Raw genomic sequence first — 17,861 nt, forward strand, 5'->3', positions numbered from 1 at the left:
TTACTCAAGAGCATGAAGAGGCAAAAGATTTTTACATTGAAGGAAAACGGCACTCTTCCTTTAAAGCAAAATAGAAAAGAACAGGCCCAGTAATCGAGGAACTAATCCACAATTGTATTGGTTATATATGATTGATTTTACACTATCGGCCTAGACGCAAGGCCCTCCATTCCATCTCAAATCAACGCAAGCTAGCTAGACATGGAACGCAAAAGCGAGGTAAAGGAGAGCGACCAAAACCCGGCTCACTTTTTTTTTGACCTGAAACCTGAGCAACCATCCATTCATCATCCTTCCCTGGCAGTGTGATGACCCAAATGCGACGGCGAGAGAGAATGAGTTATAGCAAAGTATACCCTGAATGTGTTATGCGTGGCACACGTTTTCCCCAGCATGACATTATACAGGGTATTTGGCAGTTGGAAAGAAGAAAGAACAGAAGTAACTGAAGCAGAAGAGAAAAGGTGTCGTTTCACGGAGTTCTATAACAAGAAAGCTCCAGAATGCTTATTCGGTGAGAAAACAGTCGATTAGAAAAGGAAGCGTAGTTTGCGGTTTTGTTTCCAGGGAGGTCATCCAGGACGAGGCCAAAGGGAGAATGTTGAAGTTCATCATTTGAGTGGAATGGAAAAGGGGCGGGTCATGATTGAGAGATTATTTATCGTCGTTTGAGTTCGGTGGTCAAGCAATCCAAGATCTATACACAATCAGTATCTGCGCACGAGCAGTCAAGTGTTAAGAATACTAACCGTCTCGGAGACTGTTCCCTGGTTGTACAGGTACTTGCCAAGGCCGCGGACCACCTCGAGCTGCTCCTCAACGGTCAATCCATTGATAGCGGTCTCAATAATGTCACCAACGCTGGCCTTGTACACAGCGATGAAGCTGTGGTAGTACATGTACGCAAAGAATCCCATGATAAATTGGCAGTCCATGCGATCGGTGATACCACCATGGCCGGGGATCGACTCGCCAAAGTCCTTGATCTTGAACGTCCGCTTGAGTCCGGAAGCGAAGAAGCCGCCGAAAGGCGCAATGAGGGAGGCGAAACTCGCAAACACCAAGATGTGGAACTGCATGGGCTCAACGTAGAAGATCTTGTCTAGACCGGTCCATTCGGGGAAGGGGAAAGAGTAGGGCTGGGGCACGAAGGCAGGGTTGAGAGTGCATTCCAGTCCGGTCAGAACGTTGGATCCGAGGTCGTTCACCGGGCAGATGAAGTATTTGTAGCGCATCAGGACATTGGTCATGAAATAGCCGAAGATGATGGTGCAGATCCAGGCACCAAGGAATCCCTCGACCGTCTTCTTGGGCGACAATTGGATGAGCTGGGTCCGACCGAAAGTGATTCCGCAGACATAGGCGAAAATATCGTTCGTGATGACCAGGGAGGCAGGCAGGAAGAACCAGATCATACCCTCCAGGATGTTGTTCATGACAAAGTGTGCTTGCACAACAATTAGGTACAAAGCCATGTGAGTCCAGGCGAATTGAGTGAACTGGAACCGATAGTGGCCCTTCTGCAAGGAGCCAACGAAGAAAACAAATCCTATAGATTAAGGTCTTAGCGGAGCTACGCTTCCGGGCAGGTTGCTTTGATGGCAGGAGACTCACCCATGACGTATAGCGTGAAACTGATAAACCGGTGGTGAGTCGCCAGAGGCAGCAGCACTTTGTCAACCAGGAGAATGTGCTTGAAATAGTAGATGACACTTTCTCCGTAAAGAAAGTACATCGTCGTAGCCAGGAAGTACCAGTTGAGCGACTTGGTAAATCGAAGGTTCTTCTCGCGACTGGGGACGTTGGCAATGGCAATCACCTCCTTGAACGAGACAATCTGTATGGCCGAAATGAGGCCAATGATGTAGATGTGACCGGAGAACATGGAGATGAAGAAACCGGCAATCATCACGAAGGTCCATATTGTGCGGGTGATGAAGGTCTGCCTCTTTTTCTCGTACTCGGACAGCTGCGGCTTCTTGGACTTCTGCTCCAGCTGTCAGTTAGCCTTTCCCAACAATTTCCCCATGCCGAAAAAACAGGCTACTTCACCTCTTCGGGAATCGTCGCTTGTTTGGACACGCCGCCGTTCTTGGACGGACTACCGGGTTCGGAGACGACATCGCTAGCATCCGAGATACTTGGGCGTCGATTTTCGGATCCGTTGGACGCCCGATGTTGAAACCTAACGTTCCGGCGTGATTTGGACATGGTGGTGTCAATAGGCCGGGGAGGGAGCGAGAGGGAGCGAACGGAGAGATGCGTTGCGGACGCGGGGAAGGAGGGGAAAGCGTCGGATTAGAAATAAAAAAAATTGGGGGAAAGCCTGGGGATCGGAATGGGCCCAGCCAGAGGATACGACCAGGGGGGAAAGAGGAGAGAGAAAAGAGAAGAGGAGAGGATCGAGTGGGAGTAGTGATCGCCGTTTGCTAAAATTTCATGTGAAATGGCGACCGGACACGGTCGGACAAGAAAAGGGGTGAAAAAAAGCCGGCACGCGAAGATCGAGGAGGGGGTTTGGAGGTGAAAAAGAAGCAATTCCCTGTCGATATCACATTGGACGAGATGGAGGGAGGGTGGAGGAGAGCGGAAGAGGGCGAGAGAGAAGGAGGAGAGAAGAGAAGAGGGCGAGAGGCTGAATCCCGTGCGGCGCAGGTGACTCGACGTCAGTGTTGGTTTTCGCGCCTCGATTCCTCCACACTTTCCTGCTTCCTCGCTCGACCCAGCACCCGGATTCTCTGCTCCCCAGTCTCTCCTTCATGGCGATCGTGCATCCAGGGGCATGGAAGACAACGACGATGACTTCTTTTCCGACGATGGCTTCGACGATCTGCCCCCTGGCACATTGTTGCAATTGGAGCAGAACGCGTTCCAGGCAACGCAAGCCCAGAACCTGGCTCCCTCACAACCTCCAACCCAATTAGACACGCCTGCTGGCAATTTTCGGACCCGATTCCCTCAGAAACCGCCCGCCTTTCAGGCCAGACAGGCAGTCCCTGCCCATGCAACGCTACAGCCCCCGGCGCGATTGCACACCGGATTGACCAACGATTACGGCGATTTGGATGTAGGAGAATTGGATGCGGAGGTATTGAACGATGAAAACGAGACAACTATCGCATTCGACCAGCCGGTGGTTTTCGAAGCGCAGCCCAATTACCCGCAAAATGTCCTTGCGCCGGCCGACGACAGTGGGGAGTTCGATGACACCCTGCCCGACCTCATGGAGGTTGAGACGGGTCAACCGTATATTGCGGCCCTCCAAGAAGATTCAAATGCTGTCGCGGAAAAGGTAATTCCTGGACAGACTCGCCTGCTACTTACCAGGCTAATCTTCTTGCTCTGGAGGAACAGTTGGAGCGCGAAAATGAGCGGTACAAACAAATGATGGAAGAGCTCGCCACGGCTAAATCCACGGCAGCAACCAAAACAGGGGAGATTTCAATTATACGATCGAATCAAGTCAAGCTCACCGAAAATTACGAGCAACAATTGGCAGCCTTACGCAAGGCAATCGCTGAATCGGCGGCTCGACACAAGGAGGAGGTAGAAGCCGCACGCGCGGAAGGCAAGATGTTGGCTACGGAGAACGCATTTCTCAAACAAGACCTGGCCGAGGAGTCTATGCGGATAAACAACATGAAGGCAAAGGGCCGAGCAACCGAGAAAGTACCACCGGTGACACCCAAGAAGACCAAAACTCTTCCTTTTCGTGATGGGTTTGACGACGAAGAGATTCTCGCTGTGTCGCCGAGCAAGTCAGCGCGATCGAAGCGAATGACACCGGTAGTCCCGGGGAAACGAAAGAGAAGAGAGAGTCAGGACAGTCCAATCCCGCTGCAATTAAGTCCGCGGGATGAGCCCATGGCTATGGACCCCGACCCCGCGGACTTCTCCGACGATGCGATAGGCGATGCGTTGCAGGCGCCTGCTGCGGTCTCGAATGAAGAGAGACATTCGCAGTCAATGAAGCGGATCTTGAATCACCGAACGGTTCCTAACGAGGAGCCTGACATTGAAGTGATGTCACGGTTGAAGTTCCCATCAGAGCCGCAACGGACGCTGGCCACCATCCTGCTGGAAGAAACGGAAACACTTCGCATGGGGAATGCTGTGGTTGAGTATGCGCGAGCGATTATATCCCTGTGGTCTCAGGCCCTGAAAGAAAAGTTCTTCCCGCCTGTGCCCATGTTCATGGCCATCATACAGTATATCTTCGCCGTGGAGGAGCCGTCTATCGGATCTCAATTGGTGGAGCACCTTGTCCCGTTATTGCAAGAATCTGGAGACGTCAACGCAGTTCCTCGATTTAAGCATTCGCCCGTGTCGCGGCAAAACTTTGGACAAGTGCGGCAAACGCCGCAATCGGAGTTGGAACCTCTAGTAGACTCGACCAAAGCCCTCGAATTGCTCTACCAGATTGCCAGTCGGGTTTTGCACCTTGATCGGGAGCTGGAGAGGTTCTGGCGGCACATGCGCTACGATTTCGTGCTGATGATGCTGAACTGTTCGCAGCTCATCGCCGACATTACCTTGACCTTGAATCTCCTCACGACCAGCGTCCGTGCGCAGTCCTTCGGCTCGATCCAGGAAACCGATCAGGATCAGATCGCCAACGAAAACTACATCGTGGACCGCGTGGCAAACCTCTTGAGCGAGAAGCCACATGTGGACGAAGGGCGGCCGCCTTATACGCCGATCGACATCTGCGGGATGCGGCTGGAGGCTTTGTCCCTGCTGATGTGCATCGCATTCAACATCGCAGCGCCTCACAACACCCATGGCAGCTCGGTCCTCGCGTCTCATCCGACTGCCCTAGCACGGTTGATTCGGGCAATGCATGACGAGTTGGATGCCCTGTATTCCTCGCCGCCTGAGGCTGCGCAACACGCGGCCCTGGTGAATGGATTGATGTCGCTGGTCTACGGGGTGGTGAAGCGCCATGCCGACGTGGATTTACAGGGCAAATTGGACCGGGTGGCGGGCGGGAAGCAGAAATTCCTGGTCGTCATGACGCGGCTGGCGTTTAGTGAAGGGATCATGCTCGAGGCGAGGATCGATGACGAGACAGTCGAGATGGCGCACGAGATCCTTGACGACGCAGTCAATCCGCAGGAAGCCGAGGCTTTGCAGGAAGTGTTTTCGAGTTCGAAGCGAGAGGAATAGGGTGGAGAGGGACTACTAATTAATACCAGACATGATGAGACATGAACAAGTCAACGAGAGTAATAATGTAAAATAGAGTAGCAGTTCAAGGTTGATGACCGACAGGACTGATGATATAAGTAGTGTTATAATTGTTACTGCTACGGATTCTCTTCTCCAAGCCCCCGCATATAGCGAAGAAGTGATGAAAAGAAAGTAAGGTCCAACAAGTGGAAAGTGCCAAAGAATACGCCTGTCAATGACCCGAAGGCCGTTGAACGGACTGTTCCGCCGCGCTGTGCAATGCAGGGACCAATCCGTGGTGGACCGCCTTCTTGATCGCAGCCACCCAAACAAGGTAAGTATGAAGAAAAGAAAGAAGAAAAAGGCCAAAAGGACTGGGGCTCCCGAGAGATTAAATACTTTTCGGTGGAGCCGCGGAGAACGCTCTAGTGTAAGCGAGACCCCATCGTCCAATCACGTCCATCGGGTTGAAGACCTGACAATCTGGACTGCCTGACAGCTCAGGCACGAAACTCCCGGCGAACTACCCGTCACGTGGATTCATATCACGTGAGCCCTGCGAAGTTTTGGCGGCCGCAGAACGAATTGCACGGAGGAAGAACCGGAGCAGGAGAAGAACTTCGTTGCAATCCCCCCCACCTCTCCTCCCTCACCTCGCCCATCATGAGAAACAGGGCCACTACGCCGTTGAAGCCGGTGAACAAGCCGGTATGATGCCCTCCATTCCGCTGAGCTTGCAGCTCGTGGTCGACCGCGCCTTCGTCCCCCGATACTAACAGTGCTATGCCCATCCCAGAGAATCCGGCAGTCATGGAGCAAATACAACCTGTTTAACATCAATCGGATGCAAAACCCCAACACCTTCTACCGGACGTTCTTCCAGCAAAAATGGATGGCCAAATCCCTGGCCCGGTCCTACCACGGCGAACAACTGCCCGAGAAGCAGTGGCAGCGCATGTTCAGCCCCCGGATTCGCAGCGTCGTGCCCATGGACCCCTACAGATTGGCCGCCGACGACGGCTCCGCCATGTCGGCCGGTCGTGGATCCGGTCTCACCGGTCCGAGGGGCAGCAATCCCCGCCCGATTCCCTTCTCTCAGATGACGTTTGCGCCTTTGGAGCGTCGGCTGGACGTCGCCGTCCACCGCGCCTTGTTTGCCAGCAGCACCCGACAGGCTCGGCAGTTCGTGGTCCACGGTGCGGTCACGGTTAATGGAAAGAAGGTACGTCTTAGGACCCTGTCCAATGCGGCCGGGAGAAAAGCTTTAGATATCAGACAATGCTGACCGCCGCCTGCCACTATGTTAGATGAGATACCCCGGCTACCTTCTTAACCCCGGCGATCTTTTCCAGGTCGACCCCGAACGTGTTATGTACGCCACCGGTGCGCCCAAGGACAAGCACGAGCGTCGCGAGAGCCGTGTCGCCCGGAGAAAGGCCGCGGAGACGCCGGCGGAGGGCGAGGGCGCCGAGGAGGGCGCCGCTGCCGAGGAATCGAGCGAGAAGAAGGAAACGGAGACGGAGGTCGACAACAAGAAGGCCGAGGAGGAAGACCCGCGGGAAACGTTGAAGGCTCTGCTGGCTCAGGCCAAGGTCATCATGGGCAGTAACAAGGAGGTGCTCCCCGCCAAGCGCAAGCAGGAGTTGCGTGGATTCCAGAAGGCCATCAAGCGAGTCCTGTCTCGTTCCGACTCCAGCACCATCCTGGCGGACAGCTTGGAGGCGCAGTTCTCCCAGCTGACCCTGCTCTTGAAGGCCAAGAGGGCCGAGGCCAAACAATCGAAGAAGTCCGAGCAACCCAAGGAATCCGCGCAGGAGCAGTCACCCGAGAAGCCTGCCGCTGCCCCCGAGGCTGCGTCCACCGAAGCTACGGCCAACGAGAACAAGCTTGGCGAGGCCCTGACCGAGGCCTTCCGACAGGCCGCAGAGAACCCCGACGCCGACGTGGACACGTCCGAGCTCAGCGACGAAGAGTTCAACGTGCTCAAGCGGGCTCTTGTGCAGATGCGCGACAACCCCATCGACAGCACCAAGCCCTACGCCACTCCCTGGCGTCCTCGCGACTACATGAGCGCTTTCGCCTTCATCCCGCGGTACCTAGAAGTCAACCACAACATCTGCGCGGCCGTGTACCTGCGACACCCGGTGGCCCGGCCTGGCATTTCGGAAGTGCCTTCGCCGTTCAGCGAGTCTGTGGGCACCTTGGCCTATACCTGGTACTTGCGCCGACGGTAAAGGTTGCGATAAACTCTGCATGATTTCTATTTCTTATCGACTGGGCAATGCTCCAGTCTTGTATTACTGGGTCTCTCTCTGGGCTGATTTTTAGTTGTTTTTGATCTTGTTCGGTGCTTAGCCATGTATCTACTACGTACTCCTTTTTTTTCTATCTCTTTACACCTTATCTACCTGACTCCTGCCACCCACATCTTGGATTGTTTTCTAGAGGGACGAAAAAGGGACGGACAGACGGCGTGATGTGACGACGGGGAAGGCCGGAAGGAAGAATCTGTATAATCAAAGCTCTATCGAATGGAACGGCATGTAAATGTATCATATTCTCTTCTCTACTTCTCTGATCCTCTCAACTCCGCAACAATATCTGCATCTTTCTACTTTGTATAAAGACTGAAAAAACGAGCACGGAAATGGCGATACACGCGGCGGGTGAAAAATACCGAGTCCGCGACCGCCTCGACCGGCGCAGAACCCGAAAATTGCAAATCAGCGCGGGATTTTTCATTCTTGCCTTCTCCTTCTTCATCGCGCAGCATCGCGACTCGACCTCGACGGCGTGGATTGACGGCCTTTCATGACTGAATGACCGCCACCGACACTCCCTGCCATCAATCACCGACCTCCGCTTCCTCCACGACTCAATAATCCCCTGCCTCCCGTCCTCCCCCCCTCTCCCCTCCCTCAGATCAACGATCAACAGCCCAGCGGGATCAGATCAGTCCAGACCAGACCAGACCAGATCCCATCACACCACATCAATGTACACCTGGTCTGCACCCTCCAACCACGCCGGCAACGCCGCCGCACCAGGCCCAGCAGGAGGCACAGGACCCACGGGGCCGCCCGGTCCAGCATCGGGAGTCGGATTAGGAGGCGGCGCAGGAGCCACGACCGCGGGAGGAGCAGCGACAGGCCCAGGAGGACCAGTGCCAGTGCCGGGGGGAGGAAACCCACGCCTCGAGCCCCCGGGGTCCGCCGCGCAGTCCGCGTCGTCGTCGTCGTTCCAAATGCCGCACCTGCGCTGGCCGCCGTCCATGATGTCCCGGTCGTCTGCGGCGGCGACGACGACAGCGCCGCATACGGGGCACGCACACGGACACGCAGGGCAGCATACGACGCTGCCGAACCTGGCGGCGAATCTGCGAATGGGCACGCCGAACTCGACGGCGCAGCATCTCCCGCATCAGAGTCCTGTTCACCATTCGCATGCCCAGATCCAGATCCCGACTCCGGGCCATCATCCGCATCCGCATGCGCATACGAATACGCACCCGCATTCTCATTCGCATCCACACTCGCATCAGCATTCACATTCGCAGGCGCAGGCACAGCCCTATGCGCCGGGCCGTCATGCCGATGTCTCGGTGGTGGTTGATGCACGACAGGGTCAGACGCCACAGCATCATCAGCATCGTCATCAACAGCAGCACCCGCACCAGCAGCAACACCAGACGCAGGCGGAGTCGATGGAGAGCTCGGACAGCGAGCAGTCGGATGGCGGACACAGAGAGGGTCGCGGAGGTAGTGGGGGAGATGGGTCAGGGGACCCGGACTTTACGCCGTCGCCGGGCGAGAACATCCCGTCTCGTCGGGAGGGAGGCAGGGGACGACGAGATAATGGACGCGGCGGGGGTCGACGTGAAGCTGACGGCATGTCGGCGGCGAACCCAGTCCTCATCGACAACTCGGTGGGGGATGAGATCGCGAGCGGCGGCGGCGGTGGCAGCGGCGCAGGGAACGACGCGTCGCGCAAGCACGGCAAGCGGTTGACGACGAAGGAGGAGGTGTCGCTGTTCGACATCTGCAACCGGCACGCGGAGGAGTTTGGGCAGCGCAGCAACCTCTGCAACTGGTGGCGGACGGTGACGGCGGAGTTCACGCACGAGCAAGGCCACCCGTACTCGTGGCACTCGGTGCGCCGCAAGGTTGAGCTGGTGACGAAGCAGCGCATGAAGTTTCTACATGACCAGCGCGAGAAGGGCGGCACCGAGGCCGACGACATGTCGAATCCGCGATGGCGCGCCTCGGTGGACGCCTGGATCCCGACGTGGCAGCGCTGGGAGGACGCCGAGGCTCGACGCATCGAGAAGCGCGACTCGCGACGGCCTCGCAAGCGGAAGGACCGGTCCTGGGAACCGTCTGCGGGGGGTTGGGAGGCACCGAACTCATCGGACGGAGGCTGGCGCGCGGCGTCGAGCCCCGTCGTCGACAACAATCGCGCGTTCGTGCACAACACCAACAACCAGTCCACGTCCACGCCGTCGCAGGTCCGCCTCCCCCCGGGCTTCGACAACATGTTCACCACACCCACAGCAACCTGGTCGCCCATGACCGGAGCACCAGCAGCCAGCCCTGCCCAAAGGGCAGCAGCACCCTCGTCGTCCGGCGCCGCAGACAACAGCATGATGTCAGCGATGCTAGAGACCCTCGGCAAGCTCAACAAGCACCTGGACACCGTCAACCCCGAGCAGCAAAACGCATCACCTCTGGCCTCGTCTCTCGCCGGGCCCCCCAACCAACCGAACGCAACCCCCCGACGCGCCTCCCAGCAGGACGCCGACGGCGAGGACTCCGACCCCCCGACCCTCTCCGCAACAGCCATGGGCAAACTCAAGGACGAGCTGCGGCGGGAACTAAGGCAGGAGATCCGGAGTGAGCTGGAGAAGGACCGGGCTGCGTTCGAGGACCGGTTGGATTCGGTGCAGAGGACGCAGGAGATGATTCTGGAGATGCTGCGACAGGAACCGGCCTAGCCTAGCCTAGCTTTGTCTGTCTGCCATCTTCGCCTTTCGCGCCGTTTTCTTTTTTATTTGCAAGTGTGTTTTTTCATTGCTGACGTTGCTCGTAATTTGTTGATCTGATACCCAATAACAATGTCATGTTTCGTGTGCCGCTTCTATCGATATCAATATCAATATCTATACCTTTACCTATATCTTTACTTATGTCTTTACTTATATCTATCCAGTCAGGCTTACTAGTCAGCAGTAGATATATAAACAATCTCCAATAGTATCTAACTCTAATTCTATGGGAGAGGAGAGAGAAGGAAAAAAAATGCAAAACCATAAAATTCCCGGCTAAATTACAATAAGTTAACATGCATGGTATTGCTGCATAGGAGCCCGCCAAGCCAACTCTGCTGTTGCCTGTTGTTTTTTTCTAAATCTGTATAAACCAACCCCCTTGTGTTTGTGATTTCTTTTTTTATCGCTCCAGCTTCAAATCGTACGCGTCCGAACACCCTCTAGTAGTAGAAGGTCTCGTCGACGGTACGGCCACGCATCCACCGGGGCTCACTGCCGCGGACGTAGATGTCCTCGTAGAGGATACGGGAGGTGTTGTCGGGGACGGGCATGGCCTCGGCGATGGCGACCTCCTCGTCGACGTGGGCACGAGCGGCCTTGTCCAGGCTCTTGAGCTCGTCCTCGCTCGTGACGCCCCAGTCGAGGATCTTCTGCTTGAGACCGGCGATGGGGTCGTTGGTGCTGCGCATGCGCTGGATCTCCTCACGGCTACGGTAGGTGGTACCGGGGTCGGACATGGAGTGACCTCCGTAACGGTAGGTGACGTACTCGAACACCAGGGGACCGTTGCCGGCGACGGCGTAGTCCTTGGCGTACTTGACGGCGGCCTTGGTGGCAAGGACATCCATACCGTTGACCTTGATACCGGGGATGTACTGACCACGCTTGTAGTACTCGGTCAAGGCGGAGGAACGGGCAGCGGAGGTACCCATACCGTACTTGTTGTCTAGGAGAATAAACCCGTCAGATATTTCCTTTGCGAATCACATCAGAGGCCGTAATACTTACTCTCACAGCCGAACAGAACGGGGAGCTTCCAGAGCTTGGCCATGTTGAAGGCCTCGAAGACCTGACCCTGGTTGGCAGCACCGTCACCGTAGAGGACAATGCTGGTGGTGGGCTCCTCGTTGTACTGCTGGGCGAAAGCCAGACCGGCACCGACAGGGACCTGAGCACCGACGATACCGTTACCGCCGTAGAAGTTGGGGGCGAACATGTGCATGGAACCGCCCTTGCCGTAGGCGATACCGTCACGGCGACCCAGGAGTTCTCCGATGATGGAGCGAACGGAACCGCCACGCATGTAGGCGAAACCGTGGCAACGGTAAGCGGTGATGATCTTATCGTCGCGAGTGATGGCATGCTCGATACCGGTGGCGACGGCCTCCTGACCGGTCGACAAGTGGCAGAAACCTCTGATCTTCTTCTCCTTGTAAAGACGGTCGGCAGCCATCTCCATGCGCCTGTGGAATGGGAAACACGGCACGTTAGACCCCAAAGATACTAAGCGCCGAGGAGTGGGCTCCGGGTGGGTATACATACCGTGTCGAGACCATATCATAGTACATCTGCTTCAGCTGCTTCTTGGTGACCTCGAGGGTGTACGGGGGAGGGTCGAGCTCATAGGTCTCGAAGCTCTCGTCGGAGAGACGGACGGTGAACGGCTTGTCGTCCTCCTAAAAACAGATCGCATTTGCATCAGTATCCGGCAATTCCCCTGCGGTGATATAACACTTTTTTCGGTGTTTCCCGGGAGCTCTCAACAAACCTGCGGAATATTTTCAGCATGCGACGAAGCGGCGTCGGTGGTGACGGAGCGACGAGCAAAGGGGGCAAAAGCCTGACGCCTCAAAGGCGCGGCCTGACGGGTCCATGCAGCACGGAACAACATGATGGACGAGGGGGGAATAGGTCCAATTGACGATGAAAAGGAGCCGAAGGGAAACGAGGAGATTCTGTTATCTTCAACGACGGAGATGTTGGGAACAAACTTTCCCCTGTGCACTAGTCCGTATTGGGAAGGGGGCTTACCTCAGCCGCCCTTCCTCTTCGGGGGAAGCCGGTGTAGACTCCGGGACAACCGTTGTTCCGGCGTCATTGCAAAGAGTTGTTTAGTATGGAGCACGGAGTAACTATAGAAAAGGACTTCCGGAGTAGTCATTAGCAACTATTTTACTCCGTCCAGCTGAATCCAACCCCTCAATTTCATTGTCATTGCTGAATCCCTCCTCGTCCATAAGGCCTCCCGGGCTGTTGCGGAAGACCGGTGAGATTTCGCGTCAGTGCAAACTGGGCAAACTGTACAAATGGTGCAAACATCGGGTCCTTTCGCAGTCAGCAGTCCTGATCGAGAGTCACCAGAGCCAGCAACACCGCCATTCCAGTTCAATCATCATGGTTGATCTTATCTCTCTTTACTCTGTACTCTGGCCTGACGCGAGGGCCATCCTCCAACACTGATGGTGGATAGAGACTCGGATAAGGGACCTCTACCCTTCATCAACGGACGGACACGGTGGCTCTGATAAGCCGCATCCCGTCAGTCTGGACCTATTCTATCGCCTGCGCAGGCTGGACTTTTTGAATGTCTGAAGGCCTTCCAGCGTCTGTCAAACCCCATCTGTATTCCCTATCGAACAAGCGAACCCCCTTTTTCACGTTGAAGACAGCGCCAGGAACACATTTGGCCCTGGACCTAGACATTGTCTCGGCCTCACGGCTTCGGCAGAGACCGGCTTCAATAGTTCAGTCGGTAGATACTAATGGCGAAATTGATATTATTGGCAATATTAGTGTAGTATGAGTCTCGGGAGTCGGAACGCTAGAGGACGAAAAGGAATCAATAAAGCATTTTTAGTACGCCTTTAGTCGTGTCTTTCCATGACGTTCAGTGTTTGAAACAAATGACCAAGAGATGTTTTGACTAGAGTGAAAGCCAGGTTAGTCCCGCAATTGCTGGTATTCTTTTCATGCCGGAAAAGATGATGTTGCGAACTTGCGATGACATGGGCCAGAAGAGCAATGATGTATTGCCCTCAAGTCGATCTCCAACATAGATATATAAAAACATCATCGCGGGGGTCTCTCTGACAGGAGAGACGGTTTCGAAACACCCAAAGCCTTCCAAATTTTCCGATCACCACCCGTCCCGTGCAGCCGACTTCCTGATCGTCCTACAGGTGAAGCAACTAAGTCGCTGCCAGATCTCCCGCTTACGTCGTACGGTGCCGCCGGTTGCCAGAAAGACCGGGGCAATGTTTCGAGATGTCTCGACTCCTGTCGGCCGCGCCAAAGAAATTCTCGAAAAAGTTTGTATGACGCGTAGATTCCACATGGTGCTTTCCGGTCTCCATCTCGCAGGCAGGGTTTCATGGGGAGCCGTGGTGGACAATCCGAGGAGACATTCTACTAGTCTCTAGTCTCTCGGCTCTCCCGAGTTCGGACGTGTTACACCATATTGGGGGACAATATAGCCTTGCAATCGGACGGGCCTTAGGCACGGGAAGATCCCAGGGTTGCACGAGATGCTGTTATCAACATGGCCCAGACCATGGGTTCGAGAGGGGGATTCAAGGTATATATTGGCCAGGTTCTGAAGACCCCCTGCCAGTACGTGGTGTTCCTGCACCTAGCATGGATGTCAGCCAACGTGGTTGGTAAGAAAAAGAATTCAACCAACACGAGGTGCGAACAAGAGGAATGATGCCATCGAAACACTCAATGTCACAGGATCCTTGTTTTCCTGAGCCGTTCTCGTGTCCTCGTTCCGAATATGCCAGTGGGTCGAGCCAGGAACAACTCAAGGCCCGACTGCGGTGCACCACAGCGACCGAAAATCACGCGAAAATCATTCTAAAACTTCCCACAATTCCAAAGGGCCCGGGGAGATCGAAGATCGGATCGACTGTGGATAAGATACCTTCTTGTCCATTGCAACCCGAGAAAATTCGAGAGACCTTTCAACCATGGCAGGCGAAACTTACTACTATTTGGCTTCCGGCTTATCCTCCGGCTCAGTTGTTTCACGTCGGTCCAAAATAAATAATGACGATAAAAATAAAAATAAAAAAAGAAAAAAAAACCGCATCCTACCCCTTTCGTTCATCTCTACGGCCCATCCTTCAAGCGCCGGATAATACAGTTACATCCTCGTGGAAGGATGGATCCTAGGATTTCTTGGCCGCATTGCGGATTGCGAACGTCTTCCCCATCCAGGGCGCCGTCTTCCTGGTTCACAAATCGATATTCCCTCGTAGTTCGCCCTGTCTGTCTCTGTTGAGTCTGTTCTTGCCAGAGAATTCCAGTCCAGACCCGGAGTGGTCCAAACTACTCGGACGGAGGACGCGGAAGGACGGACTCACAGGGCGAAAAGCATCGTCCCCATCGTTCAGCCGAGGGAGAAAGCCAGCTCAACGTGGCATGCAAGTGGATAAGCTGAAGGTCGGATGAGGGTCTGAGTTAATATGTTTTAGATTGGCCCCATTCTGCTTAGTTGAAGCCTGCACCTCGCATCGAAGGCAGCAGGACCAGTCGGTAATACCGAGTACGACTTGGGGATTGTTTTTTTTTTTGCAAACCGCGACAGCCCCAAGCCACAATGCATGCAGGCAGTGGCTATCCAGATCAGCCCAATAATTCCTTCACGGCCACAGCATCTCCCTCAAGCGTCCATGATGATCGATATTCCATTGGGCCAGAGTCAGCCTGCAGTACGGCCCCTTGCAGAAACTCCCCCAATCGGCCCCCCTCCAATGGCCACCGCGAAGCCCTCCAACTGATCGACATGACTGCATGGCCCCATCGTCAGCCCAGCGAGATCCCCGTCTGATCGCATTGACATCAGTAGACTGCTACTCCGGCACGGAGGATCCGTGGATTCAGGTTCAGTTCAGGGGAATGACGCCAGGTCACAGGCAGCCGTAGATTAGCCGCGGTTCCAAAATTAGGAGGTTTCCAGAACTTCCAGGCGGATTCGCCTCGTCCTTCGTAACTCGAGAGACACTGGAAAATCTCCGATTGTGTCGGGTGGACCTGCTTGGTGATAAACTTTTCTTAGCACAATTCCTGTACGCAGCAGTACTGTCCAGGCCGATTTTGCGATTCCAGATTACGGGCCTGCTCGTATCCTGTAATGGTATTCTCGTTGGTTGAAACCATCACGGATGACAGGCAGACGGGGAATGCGTCTACTTGCAAGGGTCTAGAGCATTCTAGGGCCAAATCACTCTAACCCTCTCATCAGCCAAGTGTCGATCTGTCAACTGTTCAGGCTTCAGAGCCCGCGAGACTATTGAACCAGAGGGGCGAATTCCAAGGTCTCGAGCACACCATGCGATATACCACAGGATCGACGGCGTCGCGATAAGATTCCAGGATCCTGCATTGGAAATCCTGATGCGATCGGAAAGCTCCCATGCTAATCGTACTACCTGGCATTTTCCTGAGCGCTCAGCAGATCATCAAATCAAACCCCGATGTTAAGTTGAGCTATAGCATTGACAGATGATCGGCGATGCGGTGCATAAACCCTCCCGATATATATATATCAATGGTCCGATATAGCTACTCACTCCAGGGCGCACCACCGCAGCACAGGCCACAGTTTCCCTTCAAATCATGCGAACGACTGGCCCATAAAAATACCGTGCATGATGCGCTGCAGCCTTCTCCATCAACGATTGAACAAAAAACCGGGAAACCGTTGTCCATGCCCACCACTACGACAGGTCACAAAGTCGATCATACGGTCTTTTCTTTTTCCTTCTGACGAGTCCGATGTTCCTGTTGCTTTGAAAGAAACCAATCTCGAATCCAGTTTCCTTCCCTGTGGCCTGACCGGGGGCAGGTCGGGGGCGGGCTAGAGGCGACCAAATCCCGCGACAATTTCGCCTCAGTTTCAGCATCCAGCGATGATTTGTTTGCCGTAGGGCGAAAAAAAAAAAAGGGCTTCAGGGCTGACGAGCCCCAAACCGCCCTCTTTCCTGCCTCCCTGGCCCCCGTTAGCTGGACCGGCGCACGGCGCGCACTGACTAGCCTCCCCACGATGAGTCTCACGACTGTTTCATCCGTCAGGGATGCCAGCCATCAGGGTGAGTCTGCCTGACAGCCGGGAGAACGGATGACTCGATCACGATACTTGGCAGAGTCTAGAGTCTCGAGTCTCGAGTCTCCTCCTAGTCTCCTACAGAGGATGTGCGACGAGACTGTCATGCCGCGGCCCTCCCCGTTGTAATCTTAATCGGGGCCCGTCGCGTTGCCGTCTTCGGTGAATGATTGACGCCGTGGAGCGACCTGCCTGCACAGATAGAAATTACCAAAGGACCAGTTCCATACGGGACTCGGCACTCTCGTCAGGACTAACCTGAAGGGGAGGACTGGTTACTGACCCTTACGGAGTAGGGGACCAGCAGGGAAAGGTCGAGCGAGCCTGGACCAGTGGACGCACGGCGTATACATGCTGGATGACAGGTCTTGCCCATCTGGACGGCGTGCATGAGTTAGCGAGTCCGGGCTCAAGCTGCGACAGGAACTAGGGGCGTAGTTCGAAGTTTCTCGTCGACTCTACGGAGTATCTACGGAGTAACAGCCAGCTAAGATAGCGACTAGGGAAGACTGTCAGTCCCGTGGCAGCACTATACGCTGGGCTGAACCAGTGGCAAAACGCCGCGGGTGAATAATCCGGGGACGATAACGACGAAGTGGAAATTAATTAGGAATGGAACGAGGCTAAACGCAAGCTCTCCTTGGGTCCTGCACCGCGCGACTCCGTAATTCCTCAACCCAAAATTGTGACACCTAGCAGGATGCACCATGCGAATGAAATGTCTTGAACCGGTGTTTGAGCTCTACTGGTCGTCCACCTCCGTGTCCGTTTATTTTACTCTGTCCTCGAAATCGAATCCAACCATTCTATTGCCACCGAGGCAGTTGGTTCCACGGGCGAGGAATTGGCTTGGAGGCAACGGCTGCTCGGATGCATTCCTGTGCGCCCGGTCGCGGAGCTTCTTTCGACGGTCCAGTAGGATGTCTGCCGCACGGAAGGGCCAGCACTTGGTATTCAATCCTAATTTCGCGCGACGTCCAGGAGTCGACGTATGGCATGTTTGTCTGGGAGGTGATTGGGATTCTTAATTTCCACCGGACTCGAGCCACCGCGACTCGGCAAATGCGTCGCGCCTTAACTGCCTCGCCTATGGACTAGTCTCGTCGTCCTCCGTAGGCACTACGCTGTAGGGAGTGTAGCTACGGAGGAGGATAAATACGCCGAGACTACGGAGTAGGAGTAAATGATGCAATGCCATATCGACCCTATATTATCCCTATATTAACGCAGGATGCAAAAGGCAGCACCTCCGAACCACGTCGTAACGAGCCGAAACCCGGAACTCAGGAATTAACCTACGGGGGAGTCTCGGGACGCAGGGCATATCAGAGTGCAGACAGAGGCCACGAGGACCTTGGGAAAAATCCCCCCGGTCGGAGTCGATCATCCACTGCCATCCCATCCGTGGGAAGGAAGGGCCGGAGGTTGGAGGTGCGCCCGCCGGTCGCATCCCATGGAATGGGGATGATCGCATATCATCATCATCTCCATCGTCCAGGGAACATCTGGTCCAACCGGGTTGCTGCGGCGGGAACCCTAAAACCG

General features: G+C 55.0%; 5 protein-coding genes across 5 annotated transcripts; 3 read left to right on the top strand and 2 right to left on the bottom strand.

Moving 5' to 3' along the window:
- Positions 1–658: 658 nt before the first annotated feature.
- cds1 (phosphatidate cytidylyltransferase) lies at positions 659–2,211 on the bottom strand (the record flags this gene model as incomplete). Its single annotated transcript, XM_024844688.1, has 4 exons — positions 659–697; positions 750–1,549; positions 1,615–1,987; positions 2,053–2,211. 4 exons carry the CDS (start codon positions 2,209–2,211, stop codon positions 659–661), a joined length of 1,371 nt encoding a protein of 456 aa, XP_024700731.1.
- A 501-nt stretch (positions 2,212–2,712) lies between these two features.
- Positions 2,713–5,274, top strand: P170DRAFT_512128 (putative DNA repair protein Rad26). Its single transcript, XM_024854960.1, has 2 exons — positions 2,713–3,292; positions 3,355–5,274. The coding sequence occupies exons 1-2, from the start codon at positions 2,783–2,785 to the stop codon at positions 5,164–5,166; spliced, it is 2,322 nt and encodes a 773-aa protein (XP_024700732.1). The 5' UTR covers positions 2,713–2,782; the 3' UTR covers positions 5,167–5,274.
- Positions 5,275–5,780: 506 nt separating this feature from the next.
- P170DRAFT_439192 (mitochondrial 37S ribosomal protein uS4m) lies at positions 5,781–7,718 on the top strand. Its single transcript, XM_024849783.1, has 3 exons — positions 5,781–5,877; positions 5,966–6,391; positions 6,477–7,718. The coding sequence occupies exons 1-3, from the start codon at positions 5,833–5,835 to the stop codon at positions 7,401–7,403; spliced, it is 1,398 nt and encodes a 465-aa protein (XP_024700733.1). The 5' UTR covers positions 5,781–5,832; the 3' UTR covers positions 7,404–7,718.
- A 10-nt stretch (positions 7,719–7,728) lies between these two features.
- Positions 7,729–10,338, top strand: P170DRAFT_439193 (uncharacterized protein). Its single transcript, XM_024849784.1, has one exon. It carries the CDS (start codon positions 8,165–8,167, stop codon positions 10,157–10,159), a length of 1,995 nt encoding a protein of 664 aa, XP_024700734.1. The 5' UTR covers positions 7,729–8,164; the 3' UTR covers positions 10,160–10,338.
- A 315-nt stretch (positions 10,339–10,653) lies between these two features.
- P170DRAFT_428693 (pyruvate dehydrogenase (acetyl-transferring) subunit E1 alpha) lies at positions 10,654–12,104 on the bottom strand (the record flags this gene model as incomplete). Its single annotated transcript, XM_024847856.1, has 4 exons — positions 10,654–11,159; positions 11,222–11,676; positions 11,756–11,889; positions 11,982–12,104. 4 exons carry the CDS (start codon positions 12,102–12,104, stop codon positions 10,654–10,656), a joined length of 1,218 nt encoding a protein of 405 aa, XP_024700735.1.
- Positions 12,105–17,861: the final 5,757 nt, after the last annotated feature.

The sequence above is a fragment of the Aspergillus steynii genome (genome assembly GCF_002849105.1).
Source record: "Aspergillus steynii IBT 23096 chromosome Unknown P170scaffold_7, whole genome shotgun sequence".
Classification (NCBI taxonomy): Eukaryota; Fungi; Ascomycota; class Eurotiomycetes; order Eurotiales; family Aspergillaceae; genus Aspergillus; species Aspergillus steynii.